The following is a 22,636-nucleotide window of genomic DNA, read 5'->3' as shown; positions in this document are numbered from 1 at the left end:
GAGTTTATGTGAAGTACAGGAGCAAAGTGCGGGCTTTGTCCATCTCTCCCCCAAGATGTCGCTGATCCTACGCAACAGAAAAGAGAGCATTGAACAGTGCCCTTCCGTGACATTCCATCTGCCTCTTTCTCCCCTGAGATATAGAACATTTCTGGGAAAACAGCCTGATCAGATTGGGTTTTTTTAACTCAAGCCTAAATGGTGAAACTACACAAAGTATATGGATCAGAATGGTATCTGTTTTCTCTGACAGCTCACTCCTCTTTGTCTAGACTGAAATGACGGTATTCTGTCTCCGCTGGTTCTGGGCCATGGAGGGTGTGGCTGAGCCAGAAGATAAGATCCAGCTCCTTGCGGTCTCCCCGTCTCCCCAGCCCAGGAGGAGGCGCTGGGTAGGGTCACAGCCCCAGCACAGCCCCAGACAGCTCAGTGCTTACGGAGTGAGGCTGGGCACCTCCCAGTCTGTGCTCACACAGGACCTCCTCACTGCGGCGTCCCTCCTAGCCCTATGTCTCCACCAGGGCAGGAAGGGGAGCTAGGTTGTAAGTTGTCCGTAAACTGCCGAGTACTTCCAGTTCCTCTATAAACTAGAATCTTCTCAGCTTGACTTAGATACTGCAGTTACAGGACAGCAAAGCATCGTGTATAGTTTCGATGAAACAGTTGTGGTTGTCCCTGCGTACCCCGCCAGAGGGTGGGTTGTAGAAATGTGGGCCATGCCTGGCCCTTTGTAGTTGGTGTGAGGGTGACTCCTGGGGCAGGCAGGCAGGAAGGAACAGAACGAAGAAGCAGCGGGGTGTTCTACTCTGTTCACTGTGATTTCAAAAGGCCTTTGGCAAAATCTCCTGAGTTTGGCCAGGAGATGTTGATTGGTTAGGCCCGCTGGGGCTTTGGGTTTCGGGTGATTATGAGGACAATGAAACGTGTACTGTAGGTGACTTGACTTTATATGAAAAGCTACCTTGGGGTCATCCTCCATTTCAGCTCTCCCCCCTGCTGGCATTGGGAAAACAGCTTTTCCACTACTGGCTCTAAGTAAATGGAAACTTCCCCCACCCCCACTTCCTTTCATTCATTCAGTAAGTTGCCTGTTTAACCAGAACCAGGCCCAGGAGGAAAATGGCAAGTAAACCACACTTTTTTCCAACCCTCATGGTTCTTACAGTGGTCATTCTCCCACATACACCCTCTTTGGCCTCAAAGATAGACCCATAGCCTGGTGGAACCATTCCAGGGATAAGGACCCATCCTCTCTCCCTGCCCCCATATAGGAAAAAGTTTTCTCACTTTGAGGACCTTACTTTTTTTTTTAAAGCTTTATTTATTTATTTACTTATTTGAGAGAGGGCATGAGCAGGGGGAGAGGCAGAGGGAGAGAAAGACTCTCAAGCAGACTCCCCACTGAGCACAGAGCCAGACACGGGGCCCTGTCTCAGGATCTTGAGATCATGACCTCAGCTGAAATTAAGAATTGGATTCCTAGGGGCACCTGGGTGGCTCAGTGGATTAAAGCCTCTGCCTTCGGCTCAAATAATGGTCCCAGGGTCCTGGGATCGAGCCCTGCATTGGGCTCTCTGCTCAGCAAGGAGCCTGCTTCCCCCTCTCTCTGCCTGCCTCTCTGCCTACTTGTGATCTCTCTCTCTCTGTCGAATAAATAAATAAAATCTTAAAAAAAAAATGAATTAGACACCCAACTGATGGAGCCATCCAGGCACCCCTGAGTGCCCTATTTTTCTCCTATAAATATAGAGAAGGACAAGGAAGGCACATCAACAGATGTGTAGGGAGTGCCTGCTCTTTGCCCAGCTTGGAGGCTTCTGTGATCTGAGTGAACCAGGCTTTGGGACCTGTGCGCCGAGTATCCTTCAGTGCGGCTGGGGGTGGAGGGGCGCCTTGTTGGCCCCTCCACAGATAGGAAGAGCTCTCTGCAAATATTCCTAAGCCTTTCCTGAGGAAGAGGAGGTGCTCTAGGGGAATAACCAGACCAGTGGCTTGAAGTTGGATAAGAAAGCTTCGGATGTATGAAAAGACTGATGTTATAAATTGGTGCTTTCTGCAAAGAGAGCGAAATGACAGGGAGAGTTAGCAAGTGCCCCGTCTCTGGAAGACCTTTAGCAAAATCGGACGTGGGGGTTGGAAATGGGATTGTATGATCTGTGGGGTCCCTGGCGTGAACTCAAGATTTTGTGCCTGGAAGAACTGTCAGGAGAGAACTAGGATTTATCCTACAGATACACTTGTACATGTGTACAAACACGTCTGTAGAACAGCGTTCGTCATGGCGCTGTTGGGAATACGGAAAGATTGGAAACTATGCACATGCCCACCAGGGGATGGGTTAAATAAATAGACCCACACCAGGTGACACAGCTCATCCATTGGGGGAGAAAAAAAAGAATGTTCTTATAAACTGTGGAGGATCTCCAAGATGTCATATTAAATAGGGGGCAGGATATCTTTCCATGTTTGCTCACAGGAAACTGCAACTCATCTCCAAGCGTGCTGGAGGAACTGGTTATACTGGTTGCCTGCAGGGAGGAGACCTAGACAGGGACAGGGAGATTTTCCTCTGAGTAACCTTTGTACCTTTTGAACCTTGAATCATGGAGATGGAGGACTTGTCACAAAATAGAAGTGAAAGTGTATTTTTTTTAACTTTAAAAATAAGGAGGTTTTACTCATTGGAGTTCTGAGAGAAACAGAGGGGGAATGGAAAGCAAATGAGCCTCTGACCGGGCATCTGCTGTGAGCACAGATTACTTTCAATCCTTTATACACAACAGCCCATTATAGGAGGCAAGACCCATTCCGCTTTCTGTAGACATAACACTGAGGCTGGGAAAGGGTGGAAGTACTTGCCTATCCTCACGGGTGGACCTTGCACCAAGCTACCTGTTGAAGGAGGCAGCTCTTGGAAGGGGGCGGGGTGCGGGGTAGGCCAAAGAAAGGGATGTACGAGGAAGGGAAGGAGGAAGGTGGTTTCTTCAAGGGGCAGGGCAGACCCACTCTAGTGTTGCCCACTTCGGTGCCGGCCCCTGAGTGGTGGGACCAGTAAAGCTGAGGTGCACCAAAGCTTGCTCCATAAGTCAGCTATGTTGTGTTTCCCTTGGCTTTTGCTGAGCTCAGAAATGGAGTTCACAGTGCATGTTAACAGGCAATCAGGTGATGGCTGGAGCAGGCAGTCATTTCTGTGGCGGGGGAACAGCCTCAGCTCTCGGCTGTGAAGGGAAAGATGTGTTCTTCTGCTGGGTGTCAAATATGCCATCTTTGTCTGCCAGCTGGAGACTGGCTGGAAAGTTGGTTGTGGTGGTTTTTTTGTTTTTGTGGGGTTTTTTTGTTTTGTTTTGTTTTGTTTTGTTTTTGATTGTCAGACCCAGGCTTACTTGCACTTAGAGGAAAAAGCATCCAAGCTCTGGAACAAAAGGTTCTCTTTCCCTTTTTTTTTTTTTTTTTTTTGGAAAAAGAGCCATGAATGAGCTCATTATCACTGCAACCCAAAAGAGGAGGAGGAGGAGAGGAAGAGAAGGAGAGAAGGTAGCCTCCTCCTCACTGCTCTGCCCTGCCCCTGCCCAGGTTTCCTGGAGTGGGGGGCTTGGATCTGGCTCAGGGTAACCTAAGCCAGATGGCTGGAACAGGTGGTCCATACAGGGGGCAATGCTGGAGACCTTGGATGCTTCGAGACTGGCTCACTCTGTCTGCTATGATCCAGAGGAAGGATACATGTCTGTACCTTCAGGGAGCAAAAGATCCTCTGATCAGAGTTGTATGCCTGTTTCACTCTGACTTCTGAGAGGCTCCCGTGTTCATGTCCTCTGCTTGTCTCAGCTCTCGAAATCGTCCTCAGATCTCAGAGCTGGCAGTCAGGCAATGTCAATTATCTGTTGAATGCTGGAATTTGCCACACACGGCTTTAGGCTTTAGGCACTTGGGGTGTCACAGGGAACCGAGTTGGCAAAGTCTCTGCTCTCATGGAATTTAAATTCTGGTGTGAGCAGTGAAATGTGCCAGGTCTGGCCTGCTGGTACCCCCTGTGCCCCGTCTCTGCTGGGCTGGGGAACTGCCGCAGGGAGTGATACATAAATGCCACGGAAGGAAGATTCGCCAGCCTTTCCAGCAGCTGAGCACAGGTGGTCTCCCACTCACTCTCCTTGGAGCCTTTCACCCCTGTTCGGCTGTGGTCACAGAAGGGCCTCTCTTGATCTGAGCGGCAAAGAGTTCTGATCTGTTGCAGGTTGGTGCTGGACCTTGGAATGATCTGGAAGAGACCTGGAGGGCCTCCCCCACCCTCACACCCCTGATGCAGGTGCTGATGGTGAGCTGGCAATGTTTAACCCGAGCCTGACAGCCTCTCCTTTTTGTCCCTCTTTTCTTTCGTTTCAGATTGAGAAAATCATGAGCTCTATTGGCGAAGGGATTGACTTTTCTCAGGAACAGCAGAAGATCTCAGGTATCGTACCAAGCAGCCATTTTTCCCCTGTGGAACGCAGACCTTTGGCTCCTTTCTGGCTCAGGTTTTTTTTCTCTGACCCAGAAGACGACATTAGGTGGACGAGAGAGGTCAGCCTCTGCCCACCCCATGCTGCTGCAGGTCAGATCCTCATGGATCTGTATGGCCCACCGAGCTATTATTTCAGACTTATGACACTTTTTACATATTGGAGGGGAAATTGCATTTTAGGCCTGCTTGTTAGGAAGGTGGTGTTGTTTGTTGGTTGGTTTGTTTTAAAGTTAATGGTTGTCACTTATCCGTAATTATGTGTGTAAATGTAGGCTGTCTCTGATTGGCTTAAATTGGAGTATACCTCAGCTTGGTCTCTCCAGCTTCCCAGGCAGCTCTGGCACTAACCCTTCATGAGAAATGGGCTCTCGCTTACCTCCTCCATGCCAGCAGCAGAGCCTTGGAGTTGATCAGTGGGGTCAGACCGTTAGCGGATATCTCCTGGAGGGAGTGGCTTTGCTGCTCCTCCTAATGTCTTTCTCTGCATTTTTCCATTTACTTAGTCATTCATCATTTTTACTCTAGATCACTGCCGCTCTGGGCTTGCTTTTCTTTTCAAGGCCCTAGGGGTGATATCGGCCTCCATTTTCCTTTGTTTGAAGCCGGCAGCCAGAGAGGCCATGTCTGAGTTGTTTTCCTTGGTAATAGATTTGTGGTTGTGTTACTTTTCTCAGATGAGGTCACATTTCTAAAGGTGCCTCCTCACTAGAACAAGTCTCCCACCCCTTCTCCCAAGCATCTGCAGACCCTCTGCCACCAGAACTCCCAGGCTGAGAGCAGCTCAGAGGGGCCTGGCCTCTCCCCGTCATCGTGGAGAAATGCCTCTCTAACCAAAGGGGTGGGGTTCCCAGAGCTTCCATCCAGGATTGGCCTCCTAGCCCAAGGGATACCTCTAGCTCTTCTGGCCCTGTCAGGAAGGCTGATGGGTGGAGACAGGTGTGCATCTCAGGGAGAAAAGGGCTGCCGAGGCTTCAGTGCTTGTGGAAAGAGCTTGGGCTCTGGAGACTCAGCCCTGGGTTCAGATACTACTTCTGGATACATACAGGTCTTAGGCGAGTCACTTACTTTCCTCTGAGCCCATAGTTCCCTATCTACAAACATCTAAATAATAGAACCTACCACACAGGTTTGTTGGGAATGAGTCCTAGATACAAAAAATTGAGCAAAAGAGGTAAATGGTGGCACTGCTCATCTTTTGTCCATGAAATAATTACCTAATCGTATTGAAAAACCTAAAGAAGGGGGGGGCATCTCCCCTAGCTTGTCTCCCTCCACTGCTTTTCCAGCTGGGTTCCTGGAGCCTCCTTTCCCCAGCAGCCTTGCTGCCCTGGCTCCCAGCAGAGGGATCCCAGCCCACTTTGGTCCGTCCCAGTCCGTCTTAGATGATGCTAGGGTCTGCAGAGTTGGCTCTTCTGGCTAAGAGTTTGCGGCTCTGCTTCCACGTGCTGGCTCCACACTCAGGCAAACAATCTCACACTCTGTTGTGGTGTGTGGGCTTTTATCGAGAGTCAGGTGTTTGTTGGGAATAGATGTTCAGTACCAAGACAAACACTGCTGCCAGTTTTCAAAGCTGTGCTTTGGGGACAGCCAGGAATGGGATTGATAGTTCAGCTGAAGCTGCTTTCTGCTTCCCTGTACCCCTCTGTGTCTGAGGAGTGCATGTGCTTGAGAGTGTGGGTCGGAGCAGGCCATGACGTCTTCACCTTGATAAATCAGGAGATGTGGCAGCATCCCTGGAAAACACATTTCTGGAAGAGCCCTTCTCCTTGGGGGTGGTGACACGGAGCTATTTCCTTGCCCTGCGGGTCCCACCCAGCCCTTACCCCCCACAAACCCACGTGAGTTTGTGGTCCGGCTACCGCCCTGCGTCTCCGGATCCTGTTTTGGCACCACTGCATTGAGCCGTCGTCCATACAGCAGCTTAGGGGAGAGTCCAGGGCAGGCCGGTGAGCACGGCCACCTGGACAGAGAGGGCATCCGCCCATGCTGCAGAGGCCCAGCCCACTGTGTCTGCGCTGCTGCCAGGCCAGGAAGCTTAGGAGAGTAGACTCAGCTCCACCCGTGAACTCTGGCTTCTGCCCGATGGGGCGGGAGGGGGCTTTCCCCAGGACCTCAGGGAGCACCAGCCTTCACCTCGGATCAGAGCAGAGTTCTCGTTTGTTCTGAATAGTCAGTAGCAGGGTTCAGATTGTCCTTAGGTTTCTGGATCTGGAAGAGGAGGCGTGGGCTCTGGGGTTGCCAGCCTGGGAGGAGGAGGAGCCGGCCGCCCGGCAGGCAGCCATTAACCAAGCCCAGGCTTGCCCAGTGTGCCTGGTTTCACAGAGGCACGTGTCCTGAAGGGCAAGACCCTAGCTGGAACTGGAGTCTTATTCTTGTATTGGGCCTCAGGAACCTGAGCTTCCAGCACAGGAGCCACTTACCTGAATCCCCGACAGACAGGTTTCACAGCTCATTCCACTGTCTGGAGCCCTGAGAAGGGAAGTCTTCCCACTGGCCCGGGCAGCTCTGGCTGCTTTGAACAAAGGCCTGTCTGTAGAGCAGCGGAAGAGATCACTTCTTTCTTTTGCTAAAGCCAGCCGTTGTAGTAGCTGTTCACTGCAGGTCCTCAGGGGCCTGATCTCCCTGCACACAGAGCCCCCTTCTTCACCAGGGACGTCTATAGTCTGCTGAGCTGTAGGCGTCCCCTTGCATGTTTAGAGGGGGCCATGTGGTTCCTGTACATGTTACATTTTCTGTCTTCACAGCTGTACTTGGGGTTCAGGCTTCTTCCTTGGTGCCTGCCCCCTTCCCATGCGCTCCTCCTCTAGATTGTGAGGAGCCTGCTCTGGGCCTGGTGCTTCTCCCCTGGGCTCCAATAGGCCCAGAGGGAAGCCTCTTTCCAAGTTGTTGAGTACGCTTGCTCACCTGAGGAATATTAGGTGGAACGTCTTTATTTCATCGCCTGTTTCTGTGACGCCCCATGGCTTATTCTCTTGGCAGGGAGGTACAATCTTTCTTACGTGGTGAGTGGGGGTGGGGGCGTTCACTTCACCTGTGGGCTGTGCCCTCAGGGCCGTGTCATTCCTCTGTCCCCTTCTCTGGCTGTCCTAGAAACTGTTGGCCCAAACTGTAGGAATGTGCCTTCTCTGTCCCCGATAAGCTGCTTCCAGCCCCTTGAGCGGCAGGTAGAGTCTCCCCGTCTCTGCCTTTCATACGCATGTGTGTCGGCTGACATGCGATGCCGGGAAACCTGTCATTTTGCTCTGGTGCTTGTGCTGCTGTGTCCTTCTCCCTGGGCGGTGGCAGCAGCAGCAGCTTCTGCTCCGATGTCCGATCCCTGATGTATTTTCCTGAGCGTGGAAGGGAGGAGGGTGGGGAGGGGAGAGGGGGAGGGCCAGACATTATGAGAGCGAGTGAGGGCTGTGGGGCCGGCAGCAGGCAGCGTGGAGCCCAGGAGCCTCCAGACAAAGCACTCTGCTGCGGTTCTGTGAGCGCACGCATCCGCCGGGAGCAGGCAGGACCACAGCTGCCCGGCTGGGGGATTACAAGCAGGAATGAATCAGCAGCCGGGGACACTTGACTTCGTGGGCACACAAGAGCTCGCCGCCTAGGTTCCCTGGAGCAGACAGCCCCACTCAAGGAAAGGGGACCCAGCGTCCTGGAGCCCTGCTGCAGCGTGCATCAGGAGGCCACCGGGTCCCTGAACACCACCTCTTCTGCAGAGGATAGAGGAGGGGAGCCCTAGGACAGGGGCAGGACGGTCGCCGGGGGCTCCTAGATAACCAAGCCAGTTGGCCTTGGACAGCCTTGAAGGGCAGAAAGTGCTGAGAACAACAGAATGACTTTCACCGTGTCAAGAGTTCTCTGGAGGTGATGTTTTCGTAGTTGGTTCTTCTTTTTCCTCCCTTCCTCTTTTTTTTTTTTCTTTTCCTCCTTTTATCTGTTCTTGTCCAGGAGAACCAGAGAAGTAGGTGGGGGTTAGGCGCTCAGCTCAGGTCTGCCGGGAGGGCTAAACTCTGTTCCTCCCCACTGTGCCACACGCCCCTGTCCTGCGCGAGGAGCAGGGTAGATACATGTCGTCCCTTCCCCGCTGGTCCTCCAAGGAGAACGTCAAGAACCGGAGACTCTGGGAAGACAGTTGCTGTCTTTATCACTCAGCCAAAGAGAGAACAGCGCCGAACGTGAATAGACTTAAGCCGCCGCAGCTCAGCTGACAGAGGACCGCTTCTTTTTCCCCTTTCTTTCATCGGGCTGGATTTTGTCTTCTCTAGCCAAGAACTGGATCCGCCTGCCTGTTTTCCACCTGAGCAGGCAGGCGAGTCACAGGCACAGCCACTACCACAAGAGGAAAATGAATGCCCAGCCCTGGCGAGAGAGCCCAGCCCGGGAAGGCAGCCGTTCAGCCAGCACCCTGGTGCGGGAGACGCCCTGCTCACCAGCAGCCAGAGTCTAGCTGTGGACTGAGCTCCTGGCCCCGCCGGCCGCACGGCCCCCAGGAGTGCGATGTCGCTGTCACAGCTGAGCCACACCTGAGCTTGATTCCTGGGCAGCTGCCCAGGCTCTGCACCCTCGGCCCTTCTGTCTTGAGCCTCTGAGCACAAAGGGCCAGTGGCCATGGTTTGCTTATTCCGGGACTGCTGGGGGAAAACAAGTAAAAGTCTCTTTTCTCCCCCTGCCGGGTTCTGTGCTGCTTGCGTTGCATGTGCCGGGTCCCTGTGACCAGTCGCCGCTGCTTCCCTCCCGGAGCCCTCGCTGTGTGCCTGTGTCCCTCCGCTGCATGAAGAGGCGTGCGCTCTCCTGACTGGTGTGTGCTGCAAGGTCGCAGGACTTGCCCCTCGCCCGAGGCCCCGCAGGGGCTCCAGAAGTTGCATGGATGAGAGAAGCCCCCCAGCCCCTCTAGTGCCTGTGGGAACAGACTTCCTGAAATGCCTCAGTGCGAACACTGACAAGGAACTGCCCCGACCTGTGCGCGGCGACCGTGCATGTGCCACCGCGGCCCCGGAGCCGCTCGGACTGGGGGGCTGGGGGGGCAGGTGTGTGTGTGTGTGTGAGCAGCCCAGGCCTTCCTGCCCTTGACCTGCACCTGGAAGAGGAGCTGCAGGTCCTCTGCTCTCTGGTCTCTTGTACATAGTCTGGCTGCCCTATGGTAATGACTATGATGTGGCAGTGCCATCTGTCTTCCTCTGAGTGCCGCTGCTACCGCCTTAATGGTTTTTCCCTTTTCAAGCGTCTGCCGATTCCTCTCTCGTCAGGTTCGCGGACGCTGGAGCAGAGCGTCGGGGAGTGGCTGGAGGCCGTTGGGCTGCAGCAGTATGAGAGCAGGTTGCTTCTGAATGGCTTTGACGATGTCCGCTTCCTGGTAAGTGCCCGGAGGCCTCCTGGGGGAGGGCTGCAGCCCCGCGGAACCCGGGCTGCTCTGCTCTCCTGTGGCCCTCACCGGAGTGTGAAATGGTACGTAGACCAGCGTGCCAGCGAAGCGCCGGGTACAGTGACTTAGACATCCAGGAAGTCTGCCGGGCGTCGTGCACCTTCTTTCTAAACTCCATTCCCAGAAATAGTTCTGTCGGGAGAGTTGTTTGCAGGTCCTTTTCCCGAGAGGCTGGGTCCCTGCCTGCAGACCTTTGCCCCTCGCTGGTCCCCCTCTCAGGCCTCAGACCATGTGTTGTGTGTTGAGGCCTCAAGGCCCTTTCATTCCGGGTCAGACACCAGGAGTTTTGGTGGTTGGGACAGCTAGGTTCCCTGTGGTGCCTCCCTGTCCCGTCTCTGTTGGATACCAGAAGTTTCCTTTATTCCCCAGAACGCTGCTATGAAGCAGGTAGTCACTGAAGCAAGGAGCCTTGGCCAGCAGAAAGGCTCTCCCCTGTATATTCCTGGCCCAGCATCCAGGGTGGGGAATGTGGCCATGCAGCCTCAGGGAGTCCTAACCTCAGGCATGGCTTAGAGGAGAGGCTGAAGTGGCAGTCTGAGGAATCAGTTGCTCTTCTGAGGTATCATTTTGTACTGTCTTCTTAAACAATAGAAGGTGTCAAAAAAAAAGAAAAATCTAGGTGTCTCTCCTCATGCTGCCTGTGGAGTCCGGGCCTGGCTGGGACCTGGGGTTGGGATCCAGTGCTCCTTCTGTCCGCCCAGAAAGTAGCTCAGGCAGGGTACCCATGAGCCTTCCTCTCCTGGAAGTCCTCCAGGATATGGTAAAGGAAAGGGTTCGGGTTCAGTCAGCCCAGAGCTTCTAGCTCCAGTATGGGTCCCGTGGGTTTCCCACCGATGGGCTGGCATTTGGTGCTTTCTGAATAGCAGCTTGCCCAGGGAGCAAGCCTGGGGCTGCCGGGAGGAACCCTTGCTAGGACAGGCTCCATCTCCAGGGCAAACAGTAAAGTCTGTAGCAAACCACCCTTCCAAAGCCAGTTTAGGGCCAGTTATTTTAAATAGCAGTTTGTTTGTTTTTTTAAGTTGAACTAGGTATATTTATGGTTCTTTTTTTTTTTTAATGGTTCTTATAACCTAATCCCTGACTCCCCATGGTGCTGGGAGAAGGGCAGCAAACCCAGGATAGAGGTGGTGGTTCAGCCCATGAGTTAGGGTAGTTGGCCCCTGGTGCTGAGTGGCGAGGGACTCTCCCTCTCCCAGCACAGCCCCTTTACCAGACCAGCTGTCAGACAGGCAAGGGTGGGGGTGGGAGGAGGCTGTGGACTTCACAGTGTTCCCCTCCTTGTGCTTTAGTATTTTAGAGATTGAGCTCTTGACGTCTCACCCCTCCTTCTGCTGACTTTGGAAAGGGTGAGGTTTCCAGCCCTCAAACAACATTTAAAGACTCCTTTAAAACCGCTTGCCTGCCTCTCCCCATGCTTATACCCAGAAAGTAGCTGGGCGGGCAACTTGGTAAATCTGGCCCTGAGCCAAACATCCGGACAGGATGCAGGGCTCTATTAGAATGTGTCTCTTTTCTTTCTTTCGTGGAAGGACACTCATCACAGGAGGCCGGGAGCTCAGTCTTTCCAGGAGCCTTCTAGGCCCCTCCTGTTGCCCTGGGTACGAGCTGTTCCCTGTGGCCGCTCTCCCATTTCCGGCTGGATGCTGGCGGGCGGAGTCTGTGCGGGAAGGAATGCTGGTTACACCTCAGTTGAGCATGTTTCTTCTGATACCTGGAGTGGCCCGAGTACCCATGAAAAGCATCCTGGGTAATTGCATGTAAATTGCCAGATGGACTGTAAGACTAATTGTTTTAGCAACCAGAAAAAAGGCAAAAACACACAAGAAGGGGGGGCATTTTTATTTAAAAACATTCGCTCGCTGCATATGGTATAATTTCCATCTTGCTGGCTGTGGTATCTGTCCATGTAATTGGGTTTTCAATACACATGTTTTTCTTGGTTCTGAAAAGCCTGGGAGACTCTTCTTCAAGATGCGCAAGTGGTTCCCTGGGAGCCGGGCTTTAGTTGTAGTGGGAGCATATGGACATGAAGAATGTTTCACAGGCAGGCTGCTGCTAGAGCATGTCCCCGTGACGGGCTCCTACAGCCCCCGTCAGGGTGGGAGGGCCTTCACCATTGTGTGGTCTCATCAGCTATGCCTCAAGCCCTTCCAGATTAATCTTGGCCCCAATGCTCTCCAGTGTTGGGGGATTCACCACCTTGCAAAGTAACAGCCGGTCGTTCTTTGTGTCACTCAGGCTGAGCCAAAATCTGTTTCCTTGTGGTTTCTATCCCCTGGCCCCAGGTTTACCTTTTGAGCCACAGAGAACACACTTCCGCCCCTTAGAAAATTGTCCACTTTCTGTCATGCCCTCCTGGGTCTTCTCTTGTGTAGATCCAGCGTCCTCTTACTCTGGGCTGTTCCTCCTGCGATGTGGTGACTGAGCTGGACAAGCATTGCACTTTAAACTTTATTCACCCTCCCATGCCTGTGGGCAGAGAGCATCTTTGATCTGGAGGGGTCAGAGGAAAGGCAGGGGGTGCTGCTGCGTGTTCCCTCGGCTGATCTGGCCGATACCAGTCCCGGGGAGGCAGGGCCCAGGAGTCGGGCTCCTGCCTCTGCTGGCCGGCCCACCACACTGACTCACACATCACAGCCAGTTCCATTTTTCACCCTGAGTCTTGTCCACGGGAAATGGGCTTGCCTAGGAGAAGGGAGGAAATGCATTTGATCAACACTGAAGGAAGGTGGTTGGTGGTCAACGAGTGCCGGTCTCCCTGTCTGGGGACTGAACCTGACCTCTCTTCCTAGGATGGCAGTTGAGTCAGTGATGGTGCTCCACATGCCAGAGTGTTAGGTAGATGTTAAAAAAAGTTTTTGAAGAACGTCTGATACAGAGAAACGTTCACCTTGGAGTGCTGAGTGAAAAAATCAAGACACAAAAATCCATGTGTGACATGATCTTAATTTTCAAAAAAGAAAACCTCTCTGCATGAGAGGTTCAAGGGGGTCGGCCAGAACATTTCAGAGGTTATCTAAGGGGGACTGTAGGTAGCTGACTCTCTTTTGGAATGTAGTAGGTGTTGTGCCTTTGCTACCATGAATGAATGGATCTGAAGTCAGAAAAACAAATAATAATATGTGTCTGAAGGAACCTGATGGTCCAGCTGGGAAAACAAGCACACAAAGCAAAGCAATGAAAACAATAGAGCAGCCTAGTGGTACGCGCTATGGTGAGGCCTGTAGGTGCTGCAAGAGCACAGGGGAGGAGAACCCCGCTTCCCGGATGTGGACCGTGTGCTAGGCGAGGAGCTGGCTCACGGCCCTGGGTGTATTGTTGGGTCGAGTCTCAGCTGGGGCTGTGGGGCCCAGAGGGCGGAGTCACTACCAGTAAGGGGCAGTGCCGAGATGCTAGCCCAGATCCGTGCAGCTTTGAACTTCTGGATCACACGTGCTGTCTAAGGGTTTGCCAGGGCTGTAGGGCCTGGAGGAGGGGCGAGTGTGGAGCCAGAGTGGTCTGTGGGGAATAAGGAGGTCAGTATAGTATAGTATAGTGTAGGGTAGCATAGACAGGATGGAGGGATGGGCTGGTTTCAACTATGAGCAGCCTTGACGGCCACGTTATGGGGGGGCCCTCTGGTTGCTGTCCTCATCAGGCACAGAGCCTCTGGAGTCGGGGTGTACCTTAGATGATGGCGCACGGTGGAAAACGGGCACATGGTGGGGGCTACGCTGGGGGGACAGACAAACGGAAGAGGGAAATGAGTCTGGCAGCCAGCTCTGGCTGGGTCAGAAACAGACCGAGCCGCGGGCCCGTCGCCTCTCACAGCCAGCATCGTCATGGAGGCCTCTTGCTCCTCCTGTCAATTTATTTCTCCACAGGCTTCCGCCATGTGCAGATTAGCTCCTACTGCTTTCCTGTCTGTTTCGGAGGCCATGCCAGCTTGTTCCCGTGTGTTGGGGAGGGATGACAGGTGAAGAGGAGTGAGCCCTGAGAGGGCTCAAAGGCACAGGCTTGGGGAGGAGGGCATTCTTTCTTGGCCTCTGTGAGGTTTCCAGCCAGGTCCCCAGACCCCAGAGCTTCTCTCCATGCTCTGTCTCCGGATTAGCTTCTCGCTCCAGCCTGGGAAACCTGCGTTCTGTGCACAGGGAGGCCACGCCCTTGGGTTCTTACCCTGACTTCCCGTGCTCTCTCCCTTTGCCTTCTTCCCCTGAGGCTCCACGGGCCCCCTTTTGGCCCGGGCCTGCTGCGGCACTGCTGTCGAGACGCCTCCTCCCTGCCTCAACTTCTCCATCTGCCCTAGCACCCTCTTCAGCTCACAGAGCACTCTAACTGCTGGCTGCTCCTTCAAAATTTTCTGTGCCCCAATGCAAAGCAGGGCCCGATAGGGAGATTTTCCTCAGCTAGGGGCATTGGAGGGTCCACGGAGCTGGGACCTGGGCTTTGAAAGGAACACTCTGAGACTGTGCAGATCCCGTCTCCTGGGCTGACTCATGGCTTTGGTCACCTCCTCGGGGGGCCCCAAGGGTGGCTGCACCACCAGATGCTTCCTTGCTCTGCTGGACCCTTTCACCTTGGGAGAAGGCAGGCTCACTTCGGACCTCTTTCCAGGCCATGCTCTCTCTTGCTCTCCCTCTTCCTTTCTGTCTGCCAGACCGTGTGGAGTTGCTCAGGGTCAGGTGACAGCAGCTGCAGTCCCACTGTTGTTTCCCCTGGTACTGCTCTGGCCTTTTCCAGTCCCTTTGACAGGTAAAGGAGCTGAGAACTATCTTCATGTCTGTGAGATGAATCGAGTTCACTTGAAGGTGGAGTTGGACTGTTCCTTGGCTTCTGATTTTGAGCAGCAGCAGGGGTTCTGTGCCAGCATCTCAAATGTCTGAGTGGTCATATATTCCAACCCCCAGCAGCACCCATGGGCAGGGCCCAGGGGCCCATGTGTCTCTATTAGACGCACAGACCTCCTCACACACCAAGTGTCAGTTAAAATTCACATGTTCACAGGCATCCCTGGAGCCCATCCGTGGACTCCTGGGGCCCATTGAGTCCACACTGCCGACTCTCGGATTAAGTCACTTCCCCGAGGTTGCTCCGTAAGCAAATGCCTGCACTGGCACTAGAAGCAGGCCTCCTGGGCCCAGAGGCATGCTTCCGCCTCCCACTCTAGTCTCCACACCTCCTTTCCCAGGAATGTGCTATGTCTGGGGCTTGTACTCAGCGCACCCCCTCAAAGAGGGGCCGTGGCATGTGAGCCAGTGAGTGAGGCTGGTGCTACATGGCCTCATTGGCAGGTGCAAGTCTGGGTCAGGCAGACTTTCCATCTACCTGCTGCGTGGGGGGGGCCACTCTGCAGAAGCCTGGGAAAAGAAGCTGCTGGGAATCAGACCCCAGTAAGCTTGTGGCTCTGACTGGGGGGCCCACCGAAGCCTTCTGGCTTTGTGGCTCCCACCACCACAGGATTCTCAGTGAAGGTCCAGTGCTTGCTGAGGCCACGGTGAAGTCAGCTGGAGGGAGAAGGGCTCAGAGGAGAAGTAGAGGTTCTACGTATTTGCAAGAGCCAGACTGGGAGTCAGGAGATGTGGGTTTTCCTCCAGCACCCCCCATAAGATTTTGTGCCCCCTTGTTTATCCCCTGTCCTATGGCATCTCATTTGACTGCTTACTTTATGGGGACATAAGTTCTGCAGGGGACACACTGTTCCCTGTTTTGACACATAACAGCCACTGAGACTGGCCATGAGCTCAAGAACGTAAGGCGGTACGGTGGCACGTTCTCCACACGGAGCGCAGGCAGCGGCCTTTCTCTGCTGGACACACACTGGCTTTGTCCACAGGTCTGTGGTGTAAAGCTTGTTTGGGGCGATCTTGGAACTGAGCCCTTTGACTCCAGTCTGCCTTGGGCCTTGCTAAGTTCCACTGCTGATCTGGAGGGTGGATACAGCTCCTTGACCTCAGAGAAGGCCTCAGAAAGGCAGGTGTTTGGGGGTGATGGGTAGTTGGAGGGAAGGGTGCTGGGCCTGGTGTGGAGAGAATGGGGATGCCAGGAACCTGCTTGGGAGAGCAAGGATCACAAAAAGGTGTTGTTGCCACAAAACTGGGAGATGAGTCCTAACACTGGTGCTTTCACACCATCCGTGGGAGCCCTTCGGAGATTGACAGGTGGCGAGGGCCTCACCAGTTCAGAAACAGAACTGGTGACAGGTGTGCCTCTTCCTCCTCTTCTATAGAACTGCTTGCATTGGTCACTGTCAAGTTCTGTCTCTCTGGGTGGGGACAGGTCTGGGCTGCAGTGGGGTCAGGGGTTGCCAGGAGAGCAGGGGGCGTGGTGCAGGGCTGAGCTGGGGGAAGGTGTCCTGCCGGAGGCTCTGTGACACAGCCCCAGGGCAGGAGCAGGTTGGCTGGGCCAGAAGGCAGCGAACGCAGAGACACAAGAGCACTCCCCGAGCGCTGGTTCCTGCCAGCAGCAGGTCAGCGCTCAGCGCCATGGGATTCCTTATTTAACCTGCGAAGCAGGGAAGCTTATTCCTTTTTATAAGGTTCTAAGTTTGTAAGAACTTTGAGCAACAAAGTCAGAATTTGAACTCAGTTCTTATTTGAACAGGTTCTTCCCCTGCGCACCACACTGCCTTGTGTGTGGCGGCGGCACGCAGAAAGCCCTCAGCCCCGAGGTGAGAGAATGCATGTGTGCTTCAGGGAGTGAGGCCTCTGTTTTCTGTCATTATTAACATTTGGAGCCACAGCATGAGCCACAGAGCCCTGCCCCCTCTCCCAGACATCCTGCTCCCCAAGCAGTGGAGGAAGCCACCGTGTCCACTGGCAGGTTAAGTCATGGGGTGCCGTGGACCCCAGTGCGGGCAGTCGCTGTAGCTAGTCCTGACAGACAGCTGAATATCACCGGCATAGGTGTTCATGCAATACAGGAAAATTGGGGGGCGGGGGTGATAAAAGCAGTTAAAAGAACAACATGTATACTGTAAGCCCAATTTTGCTAAAAGTTTTTAAATAAAAGCTTAGAAAAATACACCAAAGTGATAGAACTAATTGCAGTTCTACCTTTTAAAAAATATTCTCTTAGAAAAGAATACTAGAATGGTACCCCTTTTTTTCTCCATGAAGTGATGAATCTGTGAGTTTGCTTTTACATTTTTCTTTGTGCTTTATTTCTTTTTAAAATGCTCTATAGTAAATTTGTATAACTTCTCTACTCAGGAAAAAAAATTTGTTTTGATGTGGGAAAGACAGGCAGGGCCCCATGGAAACCAACAACGTTCCTGAAGGGACTGCAGAGTAAATAACCCGTGAGGCATCTGAGGCCTGGAGGGCTGAGTCCAGGCCTCCACACACACGGATCCGGCAGGGGGTGTAGGCCAGACTTGCCCTGGATCTGACCAGAGGGGGACGTGTATGCAGGCCTCCCACCAACTGAGCCCCTCATTTGTTACTGAGCTGTGGCAGCTCCCCTCCTGGGAAGTGGGCCCACAGATCCGTGCCCAGAGGGGCGTGTATGTCCCACTGGGTGCCCTCGGGCTGCCCCTCCCCCCAGTGCCCTTCCCCACCCCCCAGTGCAGGGCAGCCTCAGGAGCATCCCTCCTCACGGATCTAGGCTGGAGAAGAGAGGGACATTAGGTGCCAGGCTTTCTCCTGAGGCAAAATGTGGCCAGGACCACAGCCCTGTTTCTCACTCTGTCCCTCAAGAGAGGTTTGAGTCCTTGCTTTTTCATGACCGATGGCAGGAGAAATGACCAAGTGATTGAGGAGAGAGCGGCCACAGTGAATACGGAAATGAGGCAGGAGGGGCAGGCCAGTCCAGTGCTATTCTGGAGACATTCTTCTATCAGAGGGTGTCTGCCTCCGTTTGAGTGGGGGGCCTGATCCCCAGGGGGCCGACATCTGGTCACGGATAGGCCTTGAGGTGGAGTGCCCAGATGCGTTGTCCACAAGCCTGACTTTTTCTCATTCTCCTGTATTGCTCACACACCTTTGCTGGTGACATTTAACTATCTCTCAGGACTAGCCACAGTGGCTGCCCGCACTAGGGTCCAGGGCACCCAGTGACTTAACCCACCATGGCTTCCTCCACCACAAGCAGGCTTTTGCGGTTCCTAGGGCACATACCCGGCCTCAGTGCTGGGCCATCCTGGGCCCAGTCCCCTGGGGTGCACGTGGCTACACACAGGACAGGGCCCTGTTCTGAGCCAGGAGTGCCTTTCTGAGGCTGGAGTTGTACTGACACCTGTGCATCCTTGCAGGTGGGCCAGGAGGGAGAGGGCAAGCAGACCTGGGTGGTCCAGGGTGCAAGGGGCCCGCCCAGGGGGAGCAGGAAGGACCTCTGGGAGAGAGGACAGAGAGTGAGGAGGGGCAGGGGTCTGTGGCTCACCATGGCCACAGCAGTCTGGGCTTCCCCCCAGGCTGCCTGTGGGCCTTGCCCTGCTCTGGATCACTCCCACAAGGGCTGAGTTTAAGCGGGGTGGCGAGTTTGGAGTATTTTCCCTTCAGGGACTTGACCCACTGCACGGACTACTGGATCCTGGATTCCCAGAGGCAGGAGGAGCAGGACCTGCCAGGCCCGGGAGAGGGTAACTGACCTCACAGTTAGCCTCAGGAATTGGGGCCCTAGCAGAGGCAGCCTCAGAGCTGGCGCCAGCACTCTGCCCAACACCTGCATGCTGAGGCCTCTTCTCCTTCCAGGAGAGGCTGAAACATCCGTGGCCTCTCGTCTTACTGGTGGGCCCAGCCTAGAGCCCTGGCCTCGCACTTGGCGAGGCTTGCTGTAATCGCCCCTTTACTTGCCCCGAGTGCTTGCCTGTGCACAGGAGGTGGGCAGAGTGCCACGCTTTCATGGCGGGCAGGGGCTGGGGCTGCTGTCTATCGTGGATGATCAGGCCTGGAGTCAGCTTTCCAGCCCTTGTCCGGGCCACCGGACCTGAGCTCAGCTCGCACCTCCCCATGCTCAGACCCTTTGTCGAGGGACTACTGAGCCCCACATGCCTGGAAACAAGTCAGGATTGTAGGGTGATGTTCAGATGACTGTGCCCTTTCTGCTTTGATTCTTCTCTGGGCCGGGGAAGAGGCAGCTCTGTGAACCGAATAGAGCAGAGACAGCGCTTTGTGACCTCAGGCAGGTTAGTCCTTCACTGAACCTCCGCTTCCTCGTGACTAAACAGGAGAGCTTCTCTCTGTCCTGGGCAGGACCAGCTGACTCCCTGGCACAGCCCCCAAGCCCAGGCCCACCTCCCCGCTCCCACCACCTGGAACTTCTCCCTCCTCCCGAGGCGGGTGGTGTCTGTCCCGTGCTATTCCTTAGCTGGGGATCTCTTGACCCACTTCTCTGCCCTCTCCCCACATGAAACTCCCTGCAGATCCTTCCACCACCCACCCCTAAGCCCCAAACATCCTTGTGGCTCCCCTTCCCTACCCCAGCATGTCCCCACCTCTCCCACACCTCGTCCTTGTCTCTCTCAGAGGACTCCAAAAGACCACAGTTGTGAGGTCAGCAGCATCGGTTTTGGCTTTTCCGACTTTTCTTTTAATGGGGTCCCTCCGACCGTCAGTTTCCCTGGTCACTCAGCAGATTGGTGTTGCACGTGGACAACAGGCTGGGCATTGCCCTAGACTCAGGTGGCAAAGCTGTGAGTGAGATGGGCAGGCGGGAGTCTCTAGCCCATAACAGCCTTGGGGCCCTCAGCAGGCAGCTCAGCCGGCTTTCCTTTTGCCTGAGAAGGGCCCACACCAATGTACCACATTCCCACATGTTCCTTCTTAGGCCTTTTCCACCATTTGTTGAATGAAGACATACCCAGCAGTTAAAGAAATTTCCAGCAAAATATTGACAAGTGAGGTATGTCTCAAGATGCAGAAGGATCTTTTCTTCTGCTAAAATCACAGGGTCAGGAAGACTCTGAAGATAATCAGAGCCCTGGAAGGCCAGGGAAAGCTGGGGAGAAAGAGCCGTGGGGCCTACAACAGCCGTTCCCTCTGCCTCTGCCGGACTCTCCCCTGCACTCCCGGGGGCAGGTCCTGCTGTGTGTTGACTACTTATGTGTTTCAGATTTCTCTTATACTCAGACACTTTTTTAATCTAAGGAAGGTTCTAGTCACTGAAATGCTTAGGCCAAAGAGCTGTTCTACTTTCTTAGCTCTGGGACAAAAGTACCCCTTGGTATAAACATCAGTGTGGTAGAAGGTAAAGTAGAAGGTCTCTCTTCCCCCATTGCCCTCCTCATGAAAATGGTTCTAAAAGGCAGCAGTCCCATTCTTCCTTTAGTAAAGAGGGTGTGGAAACTTCCAGAATGTTTCTCCCCTTTGAGGATTTGGAGCACCTTATAGTCCCCACACAAGCGGATCCAAGAGGATGATGTGGCACATGCAGGAAGTCAGGAGACCCTGCCTGCTCCCAGGACATGCTCTGGCAGCTTCCTGCTTTGATTTTCCATCACATCCTTCGGTTTTCCTTTGTTTCCCTCTGCCTCTGTCTCCTCACAGCTGCACATACCACGCCACCACCCCTTCTCCTAACTGGGTAATGAAGGCCCACTGTCCAGCTGGATCTGGGCTTTCTGGTTGTCAGCTCTCAGTTCAGTATTAATGTTGCCCAAAAACCTTGCAAAGGGTCGGGAGTAAATGTTGGGGCTACAGTAGGACTTCAGAAACTTGCCAGGGTGTGCTGTTGCTTTCAGCACAGGTCCCACTCGTGCCCTCATCCTCGGGGAGGGTGTCTGTGCAGGTGGCCGCCCCTTGCTGCCTTTCCCATCCACATACCCTACATTTGGGCCCACAGGACTGCGGGAACTCCAGGTGATGACTCTGGTTTCGTGGTGACCTAGTTGCTGGCCTCAGACTTGGAGGGGTACCCTTGGGGCAGGGGCCTTCTGCGGCTTGAGCAGAGAAAGCTGCCACCCTGGCTCTCTCTGCCTGTGCTCCCTGGAACGAACGGCTTAGGAGGCGTCCTTTGTGGAGCAAAGGTTTGGTCACCACGTACAGGCCCTGGGAGGCTACTGTGCCAGCATTTACTGAGCTCGGGTACAAAGGTAAGGCCACCAGTGATGGTCTGCATGAGGTGGCACGAGTTACTCAACTTCTTCATCTGTAAAGTGGGCATAAGGAATACCCACCTCAGTAGAATAGAAAGTACAGAAAGAGTCCCAGAAAAACAGGAATTTAGGACACATCAGAGGTCATCTCAGATTGGTAGGGGAAAGGTAGCTCATTCAAGAAATGGACAACTTGCCACCTAGAAAAAAAATTAACTGGATCCTAGCCCTTAAACCATACATTTAAAAAAAAAAAAAAATTCCGGATAGATAAAAGATTTAATTGTAAAAAAAAAAGAAGCTAAAATTATAGCAGGAGAATATGCAAGAATTGTTTTTAAAAATCTTGGCGAGGGGAGGTCCTTCTAAGCCTGACAGAACTGAGGGAAGCTCTACAAGGTACAGACCAGTACATTTCCGTATGGAACAAAGCCAGCAGGAAAGTCAAAAGAGAAATGACCTGGAAGAAACAATTGTCTAACACTGTTGACAGATAAAAGGTGTTCATTTCCTTACTTTATAAAGAATTTCTCCATATGGAACACAGAAAAGATCAGCACCTGCGTAAACACACAAAGTCTGGAAAGGGGTCATTCCTGGAAAAGGAGCCACGATGCTCCCCGCGCCTGTGGCCCTAGAGCCAGAGCCAGGATTCTGGCTCCAAGCTTACCTTTGAGGGCCCTCCTCCAGGTTATTCCTGTTGTCTGGGCCTCAGCTACCTGAGCTGTGAAGTAGGGGTAACTGTAGTCCCTTTTATTAAGCAGGTTAGCGAGTATCAAGCCTGTGGAATGAATGGGGTGGGAATTGCTGTGTAAATACTTGGCCCATAAAACCTGAAAAGATGGGGGAGGGGCCGTATGGGTGCGATGATCTTATGATAAGAAGTGTGGTGATAAGCCATTTCCCTGCCCTGTTGCTGACCGTGGGAGGAATCTAGCACTCATATCACTGATGGAAGAATAAGTGTGTGTTAGACTCCTGAATGCACATACCCTCTGACCGAGCAGTCTTTCTTGAATGACCATCCTAGAGAAAAACACAGACGAGGGTATTCGTGCGGTACTGTGTGCAGAGCTGAAACGGGAAATAGTCCTCCTTCAGTGAGGAACTGGTTAAATAATTTGTCATATGCCCCTAACCTGGATGATCAGGCAGCTTTGACGAAAAGAGGCGGATCTACCTGTACAGATGGCAGGGCAATCTCCTGGATACGGACATGCCTCATTTTATTGCATTTCCCTTTTGCACTTGGAAGAAACTGTATTTTTTGCAAAGTGAAGGTCTCGTAACCCTGTGTCGATCGGGTCTGTCAGGGCCATTTCCCAGCACTGTTTGCTCATTTAATGTCTCTGTGTCATATTTTGGTGATTCTTAACTTTTTTCATCATTACATACTTTTTTAAGATTTTATTTATTTGAGAGAGACTGAGAGTGAGCCCAGTGCGAGGCTCGATCCCAGGACCCCGGGATTATGACTGGAGCTGAAGGCAGATGCTTAACAACCGAGCCACCCACGCACCCCTCATTATTATATTTTTTATGGTGATCTGAGATCAATGATTATAACTCATTGAAAGCTCAGATGGTGCATTTTTAGCAGTATTTTGTAATTAAGGTATGTATTTTTTTTTAAGACATAATGCTATTGCACCCTTAACAGACTGCAGTATTGTGTACGCATAACGTTGATAAGCCCTAAGCAAGCAAAAAATTCATTTGACTC

At 53.2% G+C, this 22,636-nt stretch overlaps 1 protein-coding gene across 9 annotated transcripts in view; it reads left to right on the top strand.

Annotated features, from left to right (window-relative positions):
* The window catches only part of ANKS1A (ankyrin repeat and sterile alpha motif domain containing 1A), a 177,836-nt gene that overhangs the window by 142,211 nt on the left and 12,989 nt on the right, over positions 1 to 22,636 (top strand). For 8 of the 9 annotated variants that reach the window (XM_032340566.1, XM_032340564.1, XM_032340565.1 and 5 more), the window contains 2 exons: positions 4,381 to 4,447; positions 9,730 to 9,836. In XM_032340566.1, coding sequence (XP_032196457.1) covers positions 4,381 to 4,447; positions 9,730 to 9,836 — 174 coding nt within the window. Of the gene's footprint in view, positions 1 to 4,380; positions 4,448 to 9,630; positions 9,837 to 22,636 lie in introns of those variants that run through there. The other variant, XM_032340570.1, reaches the window with a different exon arrangement.

This window comes from Mustela erminea, chromosome 4 (assembly GCF_009829155.1).
Source record: "Mustela erminea isolate mMusErm1 chromosome 4, mMusErm1.Pri, whole genome shotgun sequence".
Classification (NCBI taxonomy): Eukaryota; Metazoa; Chordata; class Mammalia; order Carnivora; family Mustelidae; genus Mustela; species Mustela erminea.
This window is presented reverse-complemented; position numbering and strand designations above follow the sequence as displayed.